Consider the following 15,762-nt stretch of genomic DNA (forward strand, 5'->3'; position numbering starts at 1 on the left):
AATTGGGCCATAATTTTATTACAAAAAACATGCATAGGTACGGCCTTTATACACAGAAAAATAATCCAGCCTAATAGAGCATTTCATTCGGTTCCAGTTGATGGACTATTTCAATTCATTATATATTTTCAGAGAAATATTTAGGACTTATTTGAATTATATGAGGTTACTCTAAAAACAAAAATATTATTTTTTAAAACATGATTATGTATAACATTTTAAAATACCAAACAAACTATAATTAACAATATGGGTTTCAAATATCCTTAATTAGTGTCCAATTTGTTTTGTCTTAGGTTAATCTTTTTCATTTTCAGAATTATCTTTACACTTTTATACGAGGCACAATGAAAAATCAACATTATGACACGAGATTATGGGCAATGTCCTTCTTTCAATGATCGATATATAGCTAGGTACAATACACCGACATTAGCACAACAAAAGATGATATATATGTTGTGTCGTTCTTGATATATCGACACAATCAATACAATAATGGCACGAAACACGATGATAAGACTCATATTATGCTTGTCTTGAAAAAATTGTATGTTTATGATTATATTTTATGTATAAACTTTTCATATTAAAAAGATAATTAAAAAATAATATTTTGATGACAGAAAATAAGGTTGCAGGTGTCGAAGGGAGCGGGAGCGGCGTAAATGACCGTAGTGATGGACAGTTACGAAAGAACAAAATATGAAACAAAATATGAATGACATGCAAAAGAACACGTGCAGCCTCGTATCAGACCAGATGTCAAGCTTAACCTACATGCAGTCAAAAAAATACAGCTACCTTATGCTTTTGATTTCAGTATTAAAAACCAATTTATATACCTTGCTTTCTAGTCTGTCCTCCACCTTCTTCATTAAAATACTATTTTACCCCTGCCCTCTTGTCCCTTTCACGACTCTTCAGTCTTCATGAGCCAAAAAACTGGTCCCGGATATAAATTTACAGCAAGATCATAAAGGATCGAAAATGACAGTTTTAACCTAACATCTCTAAACCGCTGCATGTGTTTTGCAAAACTGTTTACTTTACTTATTTTGATTAAAGAAATTTATATTCAACTAATCTTAAATCATTCGTATGCCTTGTTTGGATTCGGGTTATTTAAATAATTCGATTATTTAAATAATTGATATAATTTTGTGGTGGGTATATTTTTGGTAAAAAAAAACTTAAAGAGTATTAATATAAAATGATAAAATAATCCCCTTTTCTTAACCTAGTGGCAATAAGAAGTGAATGCGCGACAAGTTATGCGTCTGGTTAAATGGTTAAGTATGTTTGCGGGCTACATATTTAATCCGTTGTCTTATTTTAATCCTCTCTTCTAGCCTAGCGGAAATAAGAGATGGATACTAACCCTAAGTTCTTGGGTTCGAGTCCGTCAGGCGGCAAGTTATGTGTCTGGTTTTGCGGGCTACATACTTATACTTAATCTGTTGTCCTATTTTTTTATAATGATAAAATAAAAAATAATAATTTAAAATAGAAGATATTTTAACATTTTAGGTAATGAATTAAATGATGTGATAGATAAGAGAGTGAATGATATGATAGGATATTTTTGAGTCATAGGTTATTTAGAAAAACATATACCGAATAAGTTATAAGAGTGATTTTTAAGATCATTCTAACTTTATACATTAAAAACAAAATACATTTTAATCATACTGTTCATACTAAACAAAAATAAAGTATTTAAGGATAACAATTTGAAACCGCCCCGCAAAAACTGAAGTGAATTGTCTCGTTTGGAATGGTTTTTCTCCAAAATCGAACGGGGATCGTATTTGTGTCCTTCGCCTTGACCCGCCCCGATCTCACCCCAATTCTGCTCTGAATACTATAAACATAAATAAATATATTAAATCACTGATATATTTATTTATTAGTTACACTTTATAAGAGTCGTAAGTTTATTTTTTATAATAATATAAAATTTCAATATATATAATATTAAAAAATTCGTTTTATGGTATAATTTCTTTTATTTTTTTAAAAAATATTTTATCAATAGTGTCCCGCGGAATTCTCCAAAATCGAACGAAACCAAACAGGACGGGGATGATATAAAAAAATCCCCAAAATAAAAACGAGACAGGGATGATAAATGTATTCCCTACCGGAACCACCATATTGTCATCCCTACTTGTATCCCACTAGAGTCACAAGTGGAAAGAGTTGACCTAAAACACCATTTTCACTAAAACGCTTTAATTGAAAGCAAATGACCATGTATACGGGGTGTCATGTTTGATTGTAAGTTCTCCTTATTTTATAAAAAAAACTTTGATTCACAAATCATGGTTATATAAAAAAAACTTTGATTCACAAATCATGGTTACAAATCATGGTTATAGGATGTCATTATAACTTTCTACCTTAAAAAAAAATATTAATTTTAAATAAACTTAATAAATTATTTTTTTAATAATTATTAATTTTTTTATTTAAATAATCTTAATAAATTACTTTTTATAATTTACAAACATCAAACAAATGATTTCAAAATAATCATAAATGAAACAAGGTTTAAAGTTTCGTGTTCATATTTTCTTTCAATTGTCATAACATTAATGGTTGCCTTTTTATTTAATAGTAAGTACATTTCACTTCTTGTGATTTAATGCTAGAATTTTATCTAATTTATTGCTTAATTAATTATTTGATGATAATATTTTTATTTTTGTTTTATATAGTAATAGTATATAAAAATTATCAGATTTATGTATTAGTATATAAAACAACAATATTTATTTTAAAGTAATCTGAAAATTAACATAAATTTAAAAAAGAAAGTTATAGACTATCTCTAATATAAATATAAACCATAATTTTGTATAAACTGTTTTAAGTAATCCTTATATATATACAAGAGACAAAAGAAAAATGAAATATGTTTTTCAAATAAAGACAAATTAATTTATTTCAGCGTCTTATCCTCTTTCTAACTTTGACAATGTGGAAACCACGTGCCAAGTGGATATATCGGCTAGAGGTAATCTGATATATCGCGGACCACAAAATATATTTGACGAGATTCTTCCCATCCATCAATATTTCTGCCGTATGTCCTCACGATGACGTGTCGCTCATCGGACCAGTCTTTTTCAATGATGGTCCATAGCCTTTGATGTGCCTGTTTGTAGCTGATAAATACCAAACCTGGATCACCCTTCTTTTATATGGAGTCCCACTATCAATCTTCTTATGTATGTATGCTTTTATTTTATTTATTTACAAAGATTAATTAAAAAAAGACATGTTGGGTAAATAAAAGAAACAAACAACTGAAAAACAACTGTTTGATTTTATTATTTTATTTTTAATGATTATAGTCATGATTAATCTAATATTTTTAACAATATTTAATTTTAGTATTCATGACATGAAACTAGAGTGTTCAAAATATGAATTATTTGATATATTTTAATTATATTGTGATTCATATTATTTATAGACATTATTATAATTGTTGGAAACTAACCCAATTTAGATTATAATTCGACTTTATTCTATTGAATAAAATAAAACATGTTATTTATTTCATTAACTAAAATACTAAAATATCTTATATTTATTTATCATTATATATTAATATCTTTTATTTTTTTTTTTAAAAAAATATATGCTTTCCAAAATTATCCGCAATCATTATTTACTTTAATTCTATGATATTTGCATTAATAAAAAAATCAAATAAATACAAACTATCCAAATCAAACATGGTATATAGAGTAGTATCTAAACAGTAATAACTAGCTAGCTAGGGGTAAGATGGGAAAGAGAAATAAGGGTATTTATGGAACGACAATAATACACGTGGATATGGTGAGAGTACCCATTGATAGAAAATTCCGCGTGAAGTAAGAGCTAGTTTGATTATGGATTTTTTAAATTAAAAATCCACTAATCACATTCTTAATTTGTTTATCAATAACTCAAAATTAAATTATTCAATTTCTCAATTAAATTACTTTTTATAAAACCAACAAAAACAATATTAAAACAAATTAATAAATGAAAAATATTATTTATTTTTATTATTCATAAAAAAAATCCTATATAAGTGAGATCATAGTAACCCTTCAAATTACAAGCTGGCAAAACACGGCGCTTACTGGCCGACCTTATCCTCTTCTTGGTTCTTTGTTTCTCTCTCTAGAATTTTACAACTCATTCATGTTTTCCACATTTCTTTTTCAAAAGAGAAAAAATTAGAGAGCCAAAAGGAGAAGAAGGAGATTGAAAGGAAGCCCTGAGCCGGAGAGAAAGCAAACCCTAGATAACTTTGACTCAGTACAAGGAGAAATTCTTATTCTTTCGATTTGATCCGTAGATCCTGAGACCAACATAAGTAAAAATCGAATCATCATTACGTTTACAGGTCAGTTTCATGTATTATATTACTCATCGCCCAGATTAATGTCTTACGTATTTTGTCGGGGATTGATTGATTCATTCATTTCTTTCTATATAGATTTCTTTTCCAGATACTTAATTGTTCCTCATACATGATTCATGCCCATCTGGTTATTATTCAACTACGTACATTTTCGCTTTTCTGTTTCCCAAATGTTGTTTACTTTAGATCTGGCGATCTTTAATTTCACATCTATGATTGTTTTGATTTTGACGATCTTGATTGTAACCTTGTTCTATTGATGATTTGTATTCTGTTCAGACACTTGAGAGGGAGTTAAAGATGATGTCCAGGTCTTATACCAATCTTCTAGATCTAGCTTCTGGGAATTTCCCAGTAATGGGTAAAGAGAAGAAGCGTCTTCCACGGGTGATGACAGTTCCTGGGGTTATATCTGAACTTGATGAAGATCAGGCTAACAGCGTTACATCAGATGTGCCATCTTCAATATCCATGGACAGAGTTATTATCGTGGCTAATCAACTTCCTATTAAAGCTAAACGAAGGCCGGATAATAAAGGATGGAGTTTCAGTTGGGACGAGGATTCGTTGCTGTTACACATCAAGGATGGTTTGCCTGAAGATATGGAGGTGCTTTATGTTGGATCCTTGAGAGTAGATGTGGATATCAATGAACAAGATGATGTTTCACAGATGCTCTTAGAAAGGTTTAAATGTGTTCCTGCATTTTTACCTGCTGATATATTGGCTAAATTTTATCATGGTTTTTGTAAGCAACATCTGTGGCCACTGTTCCATTACATGCTGCCCTTTTCAGCTAGCCATGGTGGTCGATTCGAGAGGTCTTTATGGGAGGCGTATGTTGCTGCTAACAATATCTTTTCGAAGAAGGTGATCGAGGTGATAAATCCTGAGGATGATTATGTTTGGATTCACGATTATCATTTGATGGTTCTGCCTACTTTCTTGAGGAGGCGTTTTAATCGTTTGAGAATGGGTTTCTTCCTCCACAGTCCTTTTCCTTCGTCGGAAATATACAGGACTCTTCCCGTGAGAGAGGAGATTCTCAAGGCTTTACTGAATTCCGACCTCATTGGCTTCCATACTTTCGACTATGCTCGACATTTCCTTTCTTGTTGCAGTAGGATGCTTGGTTTGGAATACCAATCGAAAAGGGGCTATATCGGGTTGGAATACTATGGAAGGACTGTCGGAATAAAGATTATGCCTGTCGGCATCCACATGGGTCAGATCGAGTCTGTCTTGACGCATGCGGATAAGGAGTGGAGAGTCGCAGAACTTAAGCGACAATTCGAAGGGAAAACTGTTCTACTCGGGGTTGACGATATGGATATTTTCAAAGGAGTGAATTTGAAACTTCTAGCAATGGAACATATGCTGAAGCTTCACCCGAATTGGCAAGGACGGGCTGTTCTTGTCCAGATTGCTAATCCCGCAAGAGGAAGTGGGAAAGATTTGGAGGAGATACAAGCCGAAATAAAAGCCAGTTGTAAGAGAATAAACGAGACTTTCGGAAGTCCCGGTTACGAACCGATTGTCTTCATCGATACGCCTATATCTGTTGCCGAACGAGCTGCATATTTCACCATTGCCGAGTGTGTGGTGGTGACAGCTGTCAGAGACGGGATGAATCTCACTCCTTACGAATATATTGTGTGCCGACAAGGCACACCTTCAAATGTCGGATCGAGAAAGAGCATGTTGGTTGTTTCTGAGTTCATAGGATGCTCTCCTTCACTTAGTGGTGCTATACGGGTCAACCCATGGAACACTGAAGCGACTGCTGAAGCGTTAAACGAGTCTATTTCAATGGCGGAGACTGAAAAAGAGTTGCGTCATGAGAAGCATTACAAATATGTTAGCACTCATGATGTGGCTTATTGGTCGAAAAGTTTCTTTCAAGATTTGGAAAGGACTTGTAAAGATCATTTTAGGCGACGGTGTTGGGGTATCGGTTTAAGCTTTGGATTTAGAGTTGTTGCACTTGATCCTAGTTTTAGGAAGTTGTCTATTGATGCAATAGTGTCTGCTTATTCGAGAGCCAAAAACAGGGCGATATTGTTGGATTATGATGGTACTGTCATGCCCCAAACAACCATCAATAAGACTCCTAGCGAGGAGGTTATCTCCATTTTAAACATACTTTGTGGTGACGTTAAGAATGTTGTTTTTATTGTGAGTGGACGTGGAAAGGATAGCTTAGGGAAGTGGTTTTCTCCGTGTAAGAGGCTCGGAATTGCTGCGGAGCATGGATACTTCATGAGGTAAATTATTATTGTTATAATTATTATTATTTTCATTTCCTCAATTTATGTGATTGTGTTTTTATATCAGGTGGTCTGCTGGTAAGGAATGGGAAACTTGCGTGCAAACGAGTGATTTTGGATGGATGCAAATAGCTGAGCCAGTTATGAAATTATATACTGATTCTACGGATGGATCTTGGATTGAAACAAAGGAGAGTGCCTTAGTATGGCACCATATAGATGCAGATCCTGGCTTTGGGTCTAGCCAGGCAAAGGAGTTGTTAGATCATCTTGAAAGTGTTCTAGCAAATGAGCCTGTTGCTGTTAAAAGTGGCCAATTCATTATTGAAGTGAAACCTCAGGTTTGTCTTTCTTAAAAACAATCAATATCTGAATTTGCTCTACAATTGACCCTTTTCTCAAGCATTTTGTTAGTGTAGGCAAGGCTTAATTATCAATGTTAAAGCTTCTGTCTTTCTGTTTTATTAAAATGTTTTTATTAAGCTAGTAGACATATGCTTTTGTATCTTTTCTTGAACTGTGTGTGACCCTAATGATTACCTGAGCTTGTATATTCTTTTTCAAAAAAATAAAAATTACTGTTTCTGTAAAAAGTTATTTTTGTAAAATGATCAAATTATCCTTAATATTTTTGACATTTTAGTTGATGATTTGATTGTTCTTTCTGTCTACCTTCTTCAATCTTTTGGTGAACAAATATGATTGATGTTGAGTGTTTTGTACTTGTTATTGTTACAGTAATCTCTTAGAGCTTGTTTGATGTAGATTTTTGTTTTAATTGTTCAATTTCTTGAACTTGTTTGATGTAAAAAGTTGATTATTTGGGATTGTTTAGGTTAAAGGACTACAATATCATTTGTATTTAAAAAAGAAAGTTAGGGTTTTTAGCATTTTAGTTGACGGTTTGAATATTTTGATTGATGATGTGATAAGGATGATATCTGTTGGTTTGGTTAAATTCAAAAAATTTTGTTCTATGCTTATCAATTTTGAAGTTGACTTCCTTGATAGCCTTTTGTTAAAATGTAGTTGTGAGTGAGTCTTACAATGTTAATTTTTTGTCCCCAGGCTGTAAGTAAAGGGACAGTTACAGAGAAGATATTCTCATCAATGGCGGGTGATGGAAGACAGGCTGATTTTGTGTTGTGCATAGGAGACGACAGATCAGATGAGGACATGTTTGGGGTAATTGCGGATGCAATGAACAGTGGGGTACTGTCGCCAAATGCAACTGTATTTGCTTGCACTGTTGGGCAAAAACCAAGTAAAGCGAAATACTATCTGGATGATCCCAAGGAGGTAATCACCATGCTGGATTCTCTTGCTGATATTACAGATCCATCACCTGTTGTTACAGAAGTTGTTGTTGGAAATAGAAGTAGTAGTAGTACTAGTGTAAGCTTCTCCTCCACCTCCTGAACAAGGGTGGTGGTGGTGGTGTGGTTGTTTCCATATGTCCTTCCTTTCTTTCTTCCTTCCTTCCTTCCACTGTTGAATGATCAAGAACAGGCAGCCAGACAGACATAAAAAGAGAAACGATTGGAGGCTGTCTGCTCACGGACTGAGGGATGGATGGAGGGATGGATGGGTGGATGGATGGATGTATGTGGGTTAACCGAAACAAGGCCTTGGTTTCGAGGCTGGGGGGATTTTGCTGTGGTGGACTGAGATGAGATGAGATGGATTATGATAAAAAAAAATCTTGCATAGGTGAACATAAGTGAGGAGGTGGGAGGGGATTTCTTTTAATGGTTGGTTGGTTAGTTATGAATAACACTCAAACTCTCTTTTGCTTCTTTTTTCTTTTGTCTATTAATCCTGATTCCTGACTCCCCCTCCACATTATTTGGTTATTGAAACTGTAAAGCAATTTCATACTTTATATTATATATAATATACAAAAGGAAAACAAATTTCTCAAACACTATCATTTTCTCAGTAGAAGAAGATAAGTACACCAAACACTACTTTTTTTTTTTATAAAAATATGACCATTTTATCTATCAAAACTCATCGGTTTGTACCCACTAGGGGTAGGTAGTTTAAGGGTCATGGTCTTATAAGAGAAGAGACTAAAATTTTAGGTTAGGTTTTCATTTAAAACCTGGTTTCATTTTTGGATGGCGGATTAGCTCCGCTATAGCCCTTTTGGTTGTGCTCGCGGATGTATCTGTTCCAGCTGTGAACAGATCCTGCAATGTAAGTCATGACTCCTGCCAAAACATAAGCAGTATTAAATTAAACTTAGAACATACATGCATGACACTAAAGTGGTTCAAAAATGAGTTTATAAGCTTAACAAAATAGTAAGTTATCTAATAAGATATTAACAAGGAGGAAACAACAAAATATTACAAGCAAAAGGAAAAGAAAAAAATCAATAACAAGAAATCAATTATCTTGGTGTTAATCATTTGTTCCATATGGAATTTTCTTTGGGATCAAGGTGTGACTAGCTCATTTTTTTTTTTGAACTCATCAAGATCGAGTTCACGAGTTAACTTATACGAGTTGAAAAAACTTGGATGAAAAAAAATCGTAATTAAATTGTAAGTTAACTCGATAAACTTATAAAATTAATAACATTATAAGAAATGAATAGTGAGGAGTTTGCTCACACACAAACGAAAGCCATTTGGAGTGAACAACACTTAAAACCATTTTTTTATGAGATTTTTATCAAAAAGAACACTTGTATGATCCCGGTCAAAAGTTCAATCTGAAACAATATCATTTGTCTCTATAATCTCGGTTTTGTCAACCTATCTTGGTATTTTACTGGAGTGATAGGAAGAGAGAATGACGTGACATCACCTCATTAGTTGGGAAAAATGAAAAGTGTGAGGAAAGATAAAAGAGATAAATTCTTTTATTTTTCAGGCAATCAGATTGCGGCACATCATTCCTTCAAACTCCCTCCCCGTATTTTATTGTGTGCTAAATTAAGATCCCATGTCTATTGTAATTGTAAGAGACTAAAAGTTTTGGTTTGATTTTTATTAAAATTATTTTGGTCTATATAGTTAGAGATGTAAATAAAAAGAGTTACTCGCAAGCTATTCGAATCTCGAATTCGATTAAAAAACCCTCGTTTGTTAGTCTTAATGAGTTCGTTTAAAAGCTTGAAATTTTAAACTAGACACGTTAGAGTTTTGAGATATTCGAGTTCATCAACTTGAGAACATGTTCGTTTAGAGACTCGTGAAAATATTCATTTAGAATTCGTTTATAAGTTCGTGAATATATTGGTTTAGAGGCTCGTTTAAAATATCGATGTAGACTTCTTATATTTAGCTTTCTTATAGGTCAACCTATTTTATATTTTTTATGATTCTATGTATGTTATTCTATATTTATTAGTATTATGTATATATTAGAATTATGTATTTATTGAGACTTATTTAAAATGTGATGTAATTTTGGTTCTGATATTAATAATAATTTGTTTGGTTGATATAGTTAAATTTTATCTTTGATAAGTCACATAATATTTTTTAATTGTTTATGTCATCTTTTGTCATGAATTAATATTTAATAGCAAAAAAAATACGATACTTTTTATTTTAGGTGAAATATTTTTCTAGATTATAAACTAGCCGAGCTCGAAACTGGAACTATTCATCATTCATATATATATATATATTTATTTACACGATCTTGTCTTTTTTAAAGTTTTTAATTGGTTTATTTATTAAAATATATTTTTATATTTAAAATTTAAATTGAATAAAATAAAAATATTTTAATATTTTAATTAATGAAATAAATAATTTAATAATTACAATATAATGTTTGTAATTTTCAAAACTTACCAGAAATGCTCATGATATTAACTTTGTTTAAATGAGACTAATTGATATTATGCATTATTTATTCATACAAAACCTCTACATTATTGTGAAAACAAACGAGATATTATCTTATTAGTCACTCTCTAATGTTACACTCTAGACTTCACTATTAACATTATCCATGTAAAATATTTAAACTTTCACATTAATTTTAGAAATCATCAAATTTATTGAAATAAATCATACACCTATATCAAATGGTATTTTGATATTAATATTAAAGTTTGTATGAATATATTTGTGAAGACAATAATTTATTTGTCATTGATAGAATCTTAAATCTAGATTGCTAAATATTAATGCTTAAAGCTCTTAATTTATTAATATATATAATTACTATTTCAAAAGTAAAACATGATTTTGAATTTTAGTTATTTTAAAGTAGATTTTGAATTAATACCAGTTTCCAAATATGAAATGTTTAGATAATTAGTAAAAAAAGAAAAGAAATTGTAGTGGAGACTGAAAGACTTTGTTCCGTAATGTGAGGAGGGAGGAAAATCCATGTGAGAATTTTCTGGTGAATTTGTAAAGATTGAGGGGGTAGAACAGGTATAGAAAGTATTTTAGTCTCTCCCCCATTGGTCACACTGGCTTATTAAGCCCTTCGTCATGATTTATTTCACAATCTTCCTTCTTCTCTGTAAAATCCACCAATTGAATTGAATCGAATCCCTTTGATCGGGAATTGAATCATCATCATCATCATCGATTATCTTTTCGATTGTTAATTGAGCAGGCAGGTTGGTTGGTTGAGAGATTGGATTGGATTGGGTTCCATGACGTCAGGTACGCGGCTTCCGACATGGAAGGAGAGGGATAACAACAAGAGAAGAGAGAGAAAGAGGAGAGCTATTGCGGCTAAGATCTACAATGGCTTGAGAATGCACGGAAACTTTGAGCTACCTAAACACTGCGACAACAACGAGGTCCTCAAGGCACTTTGCAGAGAAGCTGGATGGATCGTAGAAGAAGACGGCACCACTTATAGAAAGGTAAGAAAGATCTGATTGATTGACGAATCTGAAGTAGAATGAATGAATTAATGAATTGATTGATTGATTATATCTTCTAGGGATGCAAGCCAGTTGAAAACATGGATAATAATAATAATTATATTATAGGCGGTGGTGGTGGTGGTGGATCTGGACCAGGATCAGTATCAGCAAGCCCTCCATGTTCATCATCATCATATCAACAGAGTCCATGCATGTCCTACAACCCTAGCCCAGCATCTTCTTCCATCCCTAGCCCAGTTGCATCTCATCATCTTCATTATGCTGCTGCTGCTAATAATCATAATAATCATCCCAACAACTCCTTCATTCCTTGGTTTCTGTCATCTGGTGGATCATCCTCCTCCTCATTCAACCGACTCTTCAGTACTCATGGAGGTGGTTCTATAAGTGCGCCTGTCACCCCTCCACTGAGCTCCCCTACTTCTCGGATCAATGATGCAGCATGGGGGATTACCGGGGGAGGAGGAGGACATTACTCGGCTTTCCTACCCTCCTCTGGTGTTCAGACACCTCAAGATGGGACTGTGTCTCCTACTTTCAGCCTAGTATCGTCTAACCCATTTGGCTTCAAGGAGGCCTTATCTGGTCCTGGTTCAAGGATGTGGACTCCGGGTCAGAGTGGAACATGCTCTCCTGCAAACTTACCAATCTCGGATGATGATGAGATGGCAGGTACCGAGTTTGCATTTGGAAGCAACCCTATGATTGGGGTCGTAAATGCATGGGAAGGAGAAAGAATACATGAGGAACAGGATTGTGCTGCTGATCATCTTGAGCTCACTCTCGGAAACTCAAAGGTATGTACTTTTTTGTCCTCTGTTTTTGTTGTTAATATTTAACTTACGTTTGCCTTTTGGTTTTGGGTTTTCAGGTGCGAAGATTTTGAAGAGTTATGTCCCTTTGTTCTTATAATATTTACCACTTCAATTACACCATTGTCATCACCTGAAATAGACTTTATTTGAAAGAAACAATAGAGAGAAAATATATAAGTTATATATATTCTGTAGAATTAATTGGCTTTGCTTGGCTGGGAATACTGTATATTACCATTACCTGATTAAATTACCATTACAGTACCTTTTTCACAATTTCAAGTAAATGTTTGTCTGTCTGTTTCATTGATATTTGCAATTTCACTTAATAGTTAGTTCATTACAATCATGTATTTACATAATTACACACGTTGAAGCTAGCTAGCTAGCCACAACACCTATACAGATGGTTATCAAAGCACACGAGAAGAAGAAGATAAAATAATCACCCATATCATATGCTTCAGAAGACAGTTGTTCATTGACACGCAAACAGTTTAAAATGTAAAATTAAATATATTCACACCACACTTCACCTCTCGAGCTTCCCGTACAAATCCCTCAAGGCATTGTATAGTATAGCAGCTGCGGGTGGCTTAGGTAATGAGCCAAGAACAATGTCTGAAGCCCTTATGGACTGGCTACCATAAAATCGAGAATTCTCACTTGAACGAGTTGTCACAATATTTCCTTCCAGAGAAACCCCAACAAATGCGCCTATAAGAATGAATGGCCAGGCCAATAATAATGTTTTAAATTACCATTACCAAACATATATGAAGTCCAAAGAAATTGGTTCTTATAATGAGATATTTACCTTTACTGTAGCTATAAGTATAACAAGCAGCATAGCCACCATCACCAGCCCTCATATCAGCCTCAACTGTCCGTCCAACAATGCCAACTGCTGCACTCAAACCAGCTCCAAGTGAAAGATGCACATCGCCACTAAATGTTTTGACTGCATCATGTGTTCTCAATACAATTATGAAATCCGTCAATTCGCCCCCCACCTGTAAGAGCCAAAACAATTTTATGGAAACACTAGTATTTAATACGTTAAACTGTTAATGAAGAATAAAGTAAATGGTTGGTAATATGTTGGAAGAAGTGATTGATGAAGATTATTGGTTTATATGGATTTATTCCAAAGAAATCATATCAAACAGTCTAGACCAAAAGAAAAAATTGTTTCACAACTAAATGTGCATCAATATTAAACTATGAGATGTCAAAATAGGACTAAGACTACTTCACCTGAGCTCCCCAGCCTAGACCAAAAGAAGAAATTGCAGATGGAGGAGACCAAGACCCGTCATCGCGACGTGCAATCACTAGCCCGGTCCCGATATTGTAGGTGATACCTATCCCCACTTTTGCAACTGTAAGTATGGCAAGGCCTTTCGCTTGTCGCAGGATAGCATCAGGAATTGACTTCTCCGGTTTCAGTGTATCTATCTGCACATAAAAATTCAAGCAAGAAGTGCCTTAGTTGAGATTTTGTCAAATTAAATTTAACACTGGGCTGTTTTGGTACAAAAGTTTTTCATGTTATCATGATACAAAGATATAATCAGATCATAATCGATAAAGAAATCTCTATACCAAGTCAAACAAAAAAGTTGTACTATAATTTGGATCATGAGTAAAAAATAATCTGATCAAGATCCAAAAGATAGTTTCCATAAAGGCTCAATTACTACAATTCAGGCCAAAACTCCCACCTTGGTATAAGCTTTAATTGTGTTTGTGGCCTTATAGATCTCATATTCCATGGACTGCCCCCAAGGAAAATTCAACCAAGATCTCAAGGTGCTCAGATCAGTCAGATCGCAGGTTGGTAATTGAGCAGCTCTACTTACTTGATCCATCAGATATGGCTGAACATTTTCTAGACGTACACAACATACATCACAAACTCTTTGTGGGTCTCCCACACGAAACTTAACAGGCAACAAGCTCCTTCCTCTAGTACAGTCACCACAAAATACTCCTCCACAGAACCGACAGTGATGCCTGGTGCACATGATAGGGTGAAACCGGACGCTACATAGCATACATGAAGAAGCTGCACTATCTGGCAACCATTTCGGTGGATCCATCTCAATAATTTCACTTATACTGTTGTAATTAGCCTCTGTGAGGGTTTGAGCCATTTCTTTCCAAGCTTGTTCAACTATATGACTTGATATCCATGAAATACTATGAATATCACCAGAAGCTAAGGAAGACACCTTCCCTCGAGCCGCGACCAACATTTCAGCCACAACATCCCACATCGTGAACTCTTTTTGTTCTCCAGAAAGCTGATTCCAATCCATGTCTCCTTCTGGAAAGTAACCTCCATTACAGAAAAACCCTCTATTCCACTCTTCATGATCACTTTTAGATAATGGTGGAACAGAAACAGGAATCCAAGCTCCAGTTTCTTCAGAAAGTGGTGCATCATAGTAGAAGTATCTTCCTTCCTTATTGCAGCAGTCTTTTGGAATACCCTTCTGGTCATTCTCTTCCACACAGCTTCCAGGTGATGTAATGTCTGTTTGTACATACTTAACAATTTCTTGTCCCATAAAACTATCATTTTCAACACTTTGATCTTTAGAAGGCTGTAATGAAGCATACATATATTTTTCAGGTTCAGCTCCAGTTTCAAGAGCCCCGTCCTCATCTTTCTCTAGCTTGTTCTCTTGAGATGATAGATCAGGATAAATTATAGGTCCATTCCTTTCTTCAGAAAGAAAGCAGATATTGGCAAGATTCTCCATCTTTAATAGACTTTCCGCTGAATCAATATATTCTTTGCTTGTGTCGCGAGGGATTCTAGTATCGCCTAATTCCAGTTTATCCATTAGGTGTCCACCAGAAGTATGCAATCCCAGCATTCAACTCTACCGTTAACTAAAAACAATCTTAGTTTGTTTCCCTTTCACAAGTCAATGTCTGATTCGTTTACAGTCCTGCAGATACCATTGAGAATGTACCAGTCGATCAAAAGGTAAAAAAAACATTCATCAAAATAAAGTGCTCCAGAAAGGAAACCCTAATGCAATAACAGCACATCATCAAGTTCAAATGCAGACAGAGAGTTAAATACGAAATTATCGCAGTAAATAACAGATAGCGGACAATTATTTTGTATAAGAATTAGAGCAATCAATGTAAATTGTAACGAAAGGCAATTAAAAGGCGGATAAAATGGGAATGAAAAAGCAAGAACATGATAAAGAAGCATAGGAAAGAAAATATAAATCTATACGGTTCTAATACGAAAGATACTGATAAGGATTCTAAGCCGATTGCCGTGAATTTCCTAAATCTTCTGTGAATCATGGAAATACGTACCAGAATCAATCGAAGAAGAAAGTGATGCTAATCGTGGCA

At 34.0% G+C, this 15,762-nt stretch overlaps 3 protein-coding genes across 3 annotated transcripts; 2 read left to right on the forward strand and 1 right to left on the reverse strand.

Moving 5' to 3' along the window:
- Positions 1–4,141: 4,141 nt before the first annotated feature.
- LOC124913691 (probable alpha,alpha-trehalose-phosphate synthase [UDP-forming] 7) lies at positions 4,142–8,546 on the forward strand. Its single transcript, XM_047454105.1, has 4 exons — positions 4,142–4,408; positions 4,706–6,690; positions 6,761–7,034; positions 7,762–8,546. The coding sequence occupies exons 2-4, from the start codon at positions 4,727–4,729 to the stop codon at positions 8,110–8,112; spliced, it is 2,589 nt and encodes an 862-aa protein (XP_047310061.1). The 5' UTR covers positions 4,142–4,408; positions 4,706–4,726; the 3' UTR covers positions 8,113–8,546.
- Positions 8,547–11,088: 2,542 nt separating this feature from the next.
- Positions 11,089–12,654, forward strand: LOC124914092 (BES1/BZR1 homolog protein 3-like). Its single transcript, XM_047454571.1, has 2 exons — positions 11,089–11,539; positions 11,620–12,654. Exons 1-2 carry the CDS (start codon positions 11,324–11,326, stop codon positions 12,400–12,402), a joined length of 999 nt encoding a protein of 332 aa, XP_047310527.1. The 5' UTR covers positions 11,089–11,323; the 3' UTR covers positions 12,403–12,654.
- LOC124914091 lies at positions 12,655–15,354 on the reverse strand. The gene is made up of 4 exons (XM_047454570.1): positions 14,103–15,354; positions 13,636–13,836; positions 13,196–13,391; positions 12,655–13,095 (listed from the first exon to the last, which is right to left on the reverse strand). The coding sequence occupies exons 1-4, from the start codon at positions 15,261–15,263 to the stop codon at positions 12,911–12,913; spliced, it is 1,743 nt and encodes a 580-aa protein (XP_047310526.1). The 5' UTR covers positions 15,264–15,354; the 3' UTR covers positions 12,655–12,910.
- Between the last annotated feature and the right edge of the window lie 408 nt (positions 15,355–15,762).

The sequence above is a fragment of the Impatiens glandulifera genome, chromosome 9 (assembly GCF_907164915.1).
Source record: "Impatiens glandulifera chromosome 9, dImpGla2.1, whole genome shotgun sequence".
In the NCBI taxonomy this organism is placed as follows: domain Eukaryota; kingdom Viridiplantae; phylum Streptophyta; class Magnoliopsida; order Ericales; family Balsaminaceae; genus Impatiens; species Impatiens glandulifera.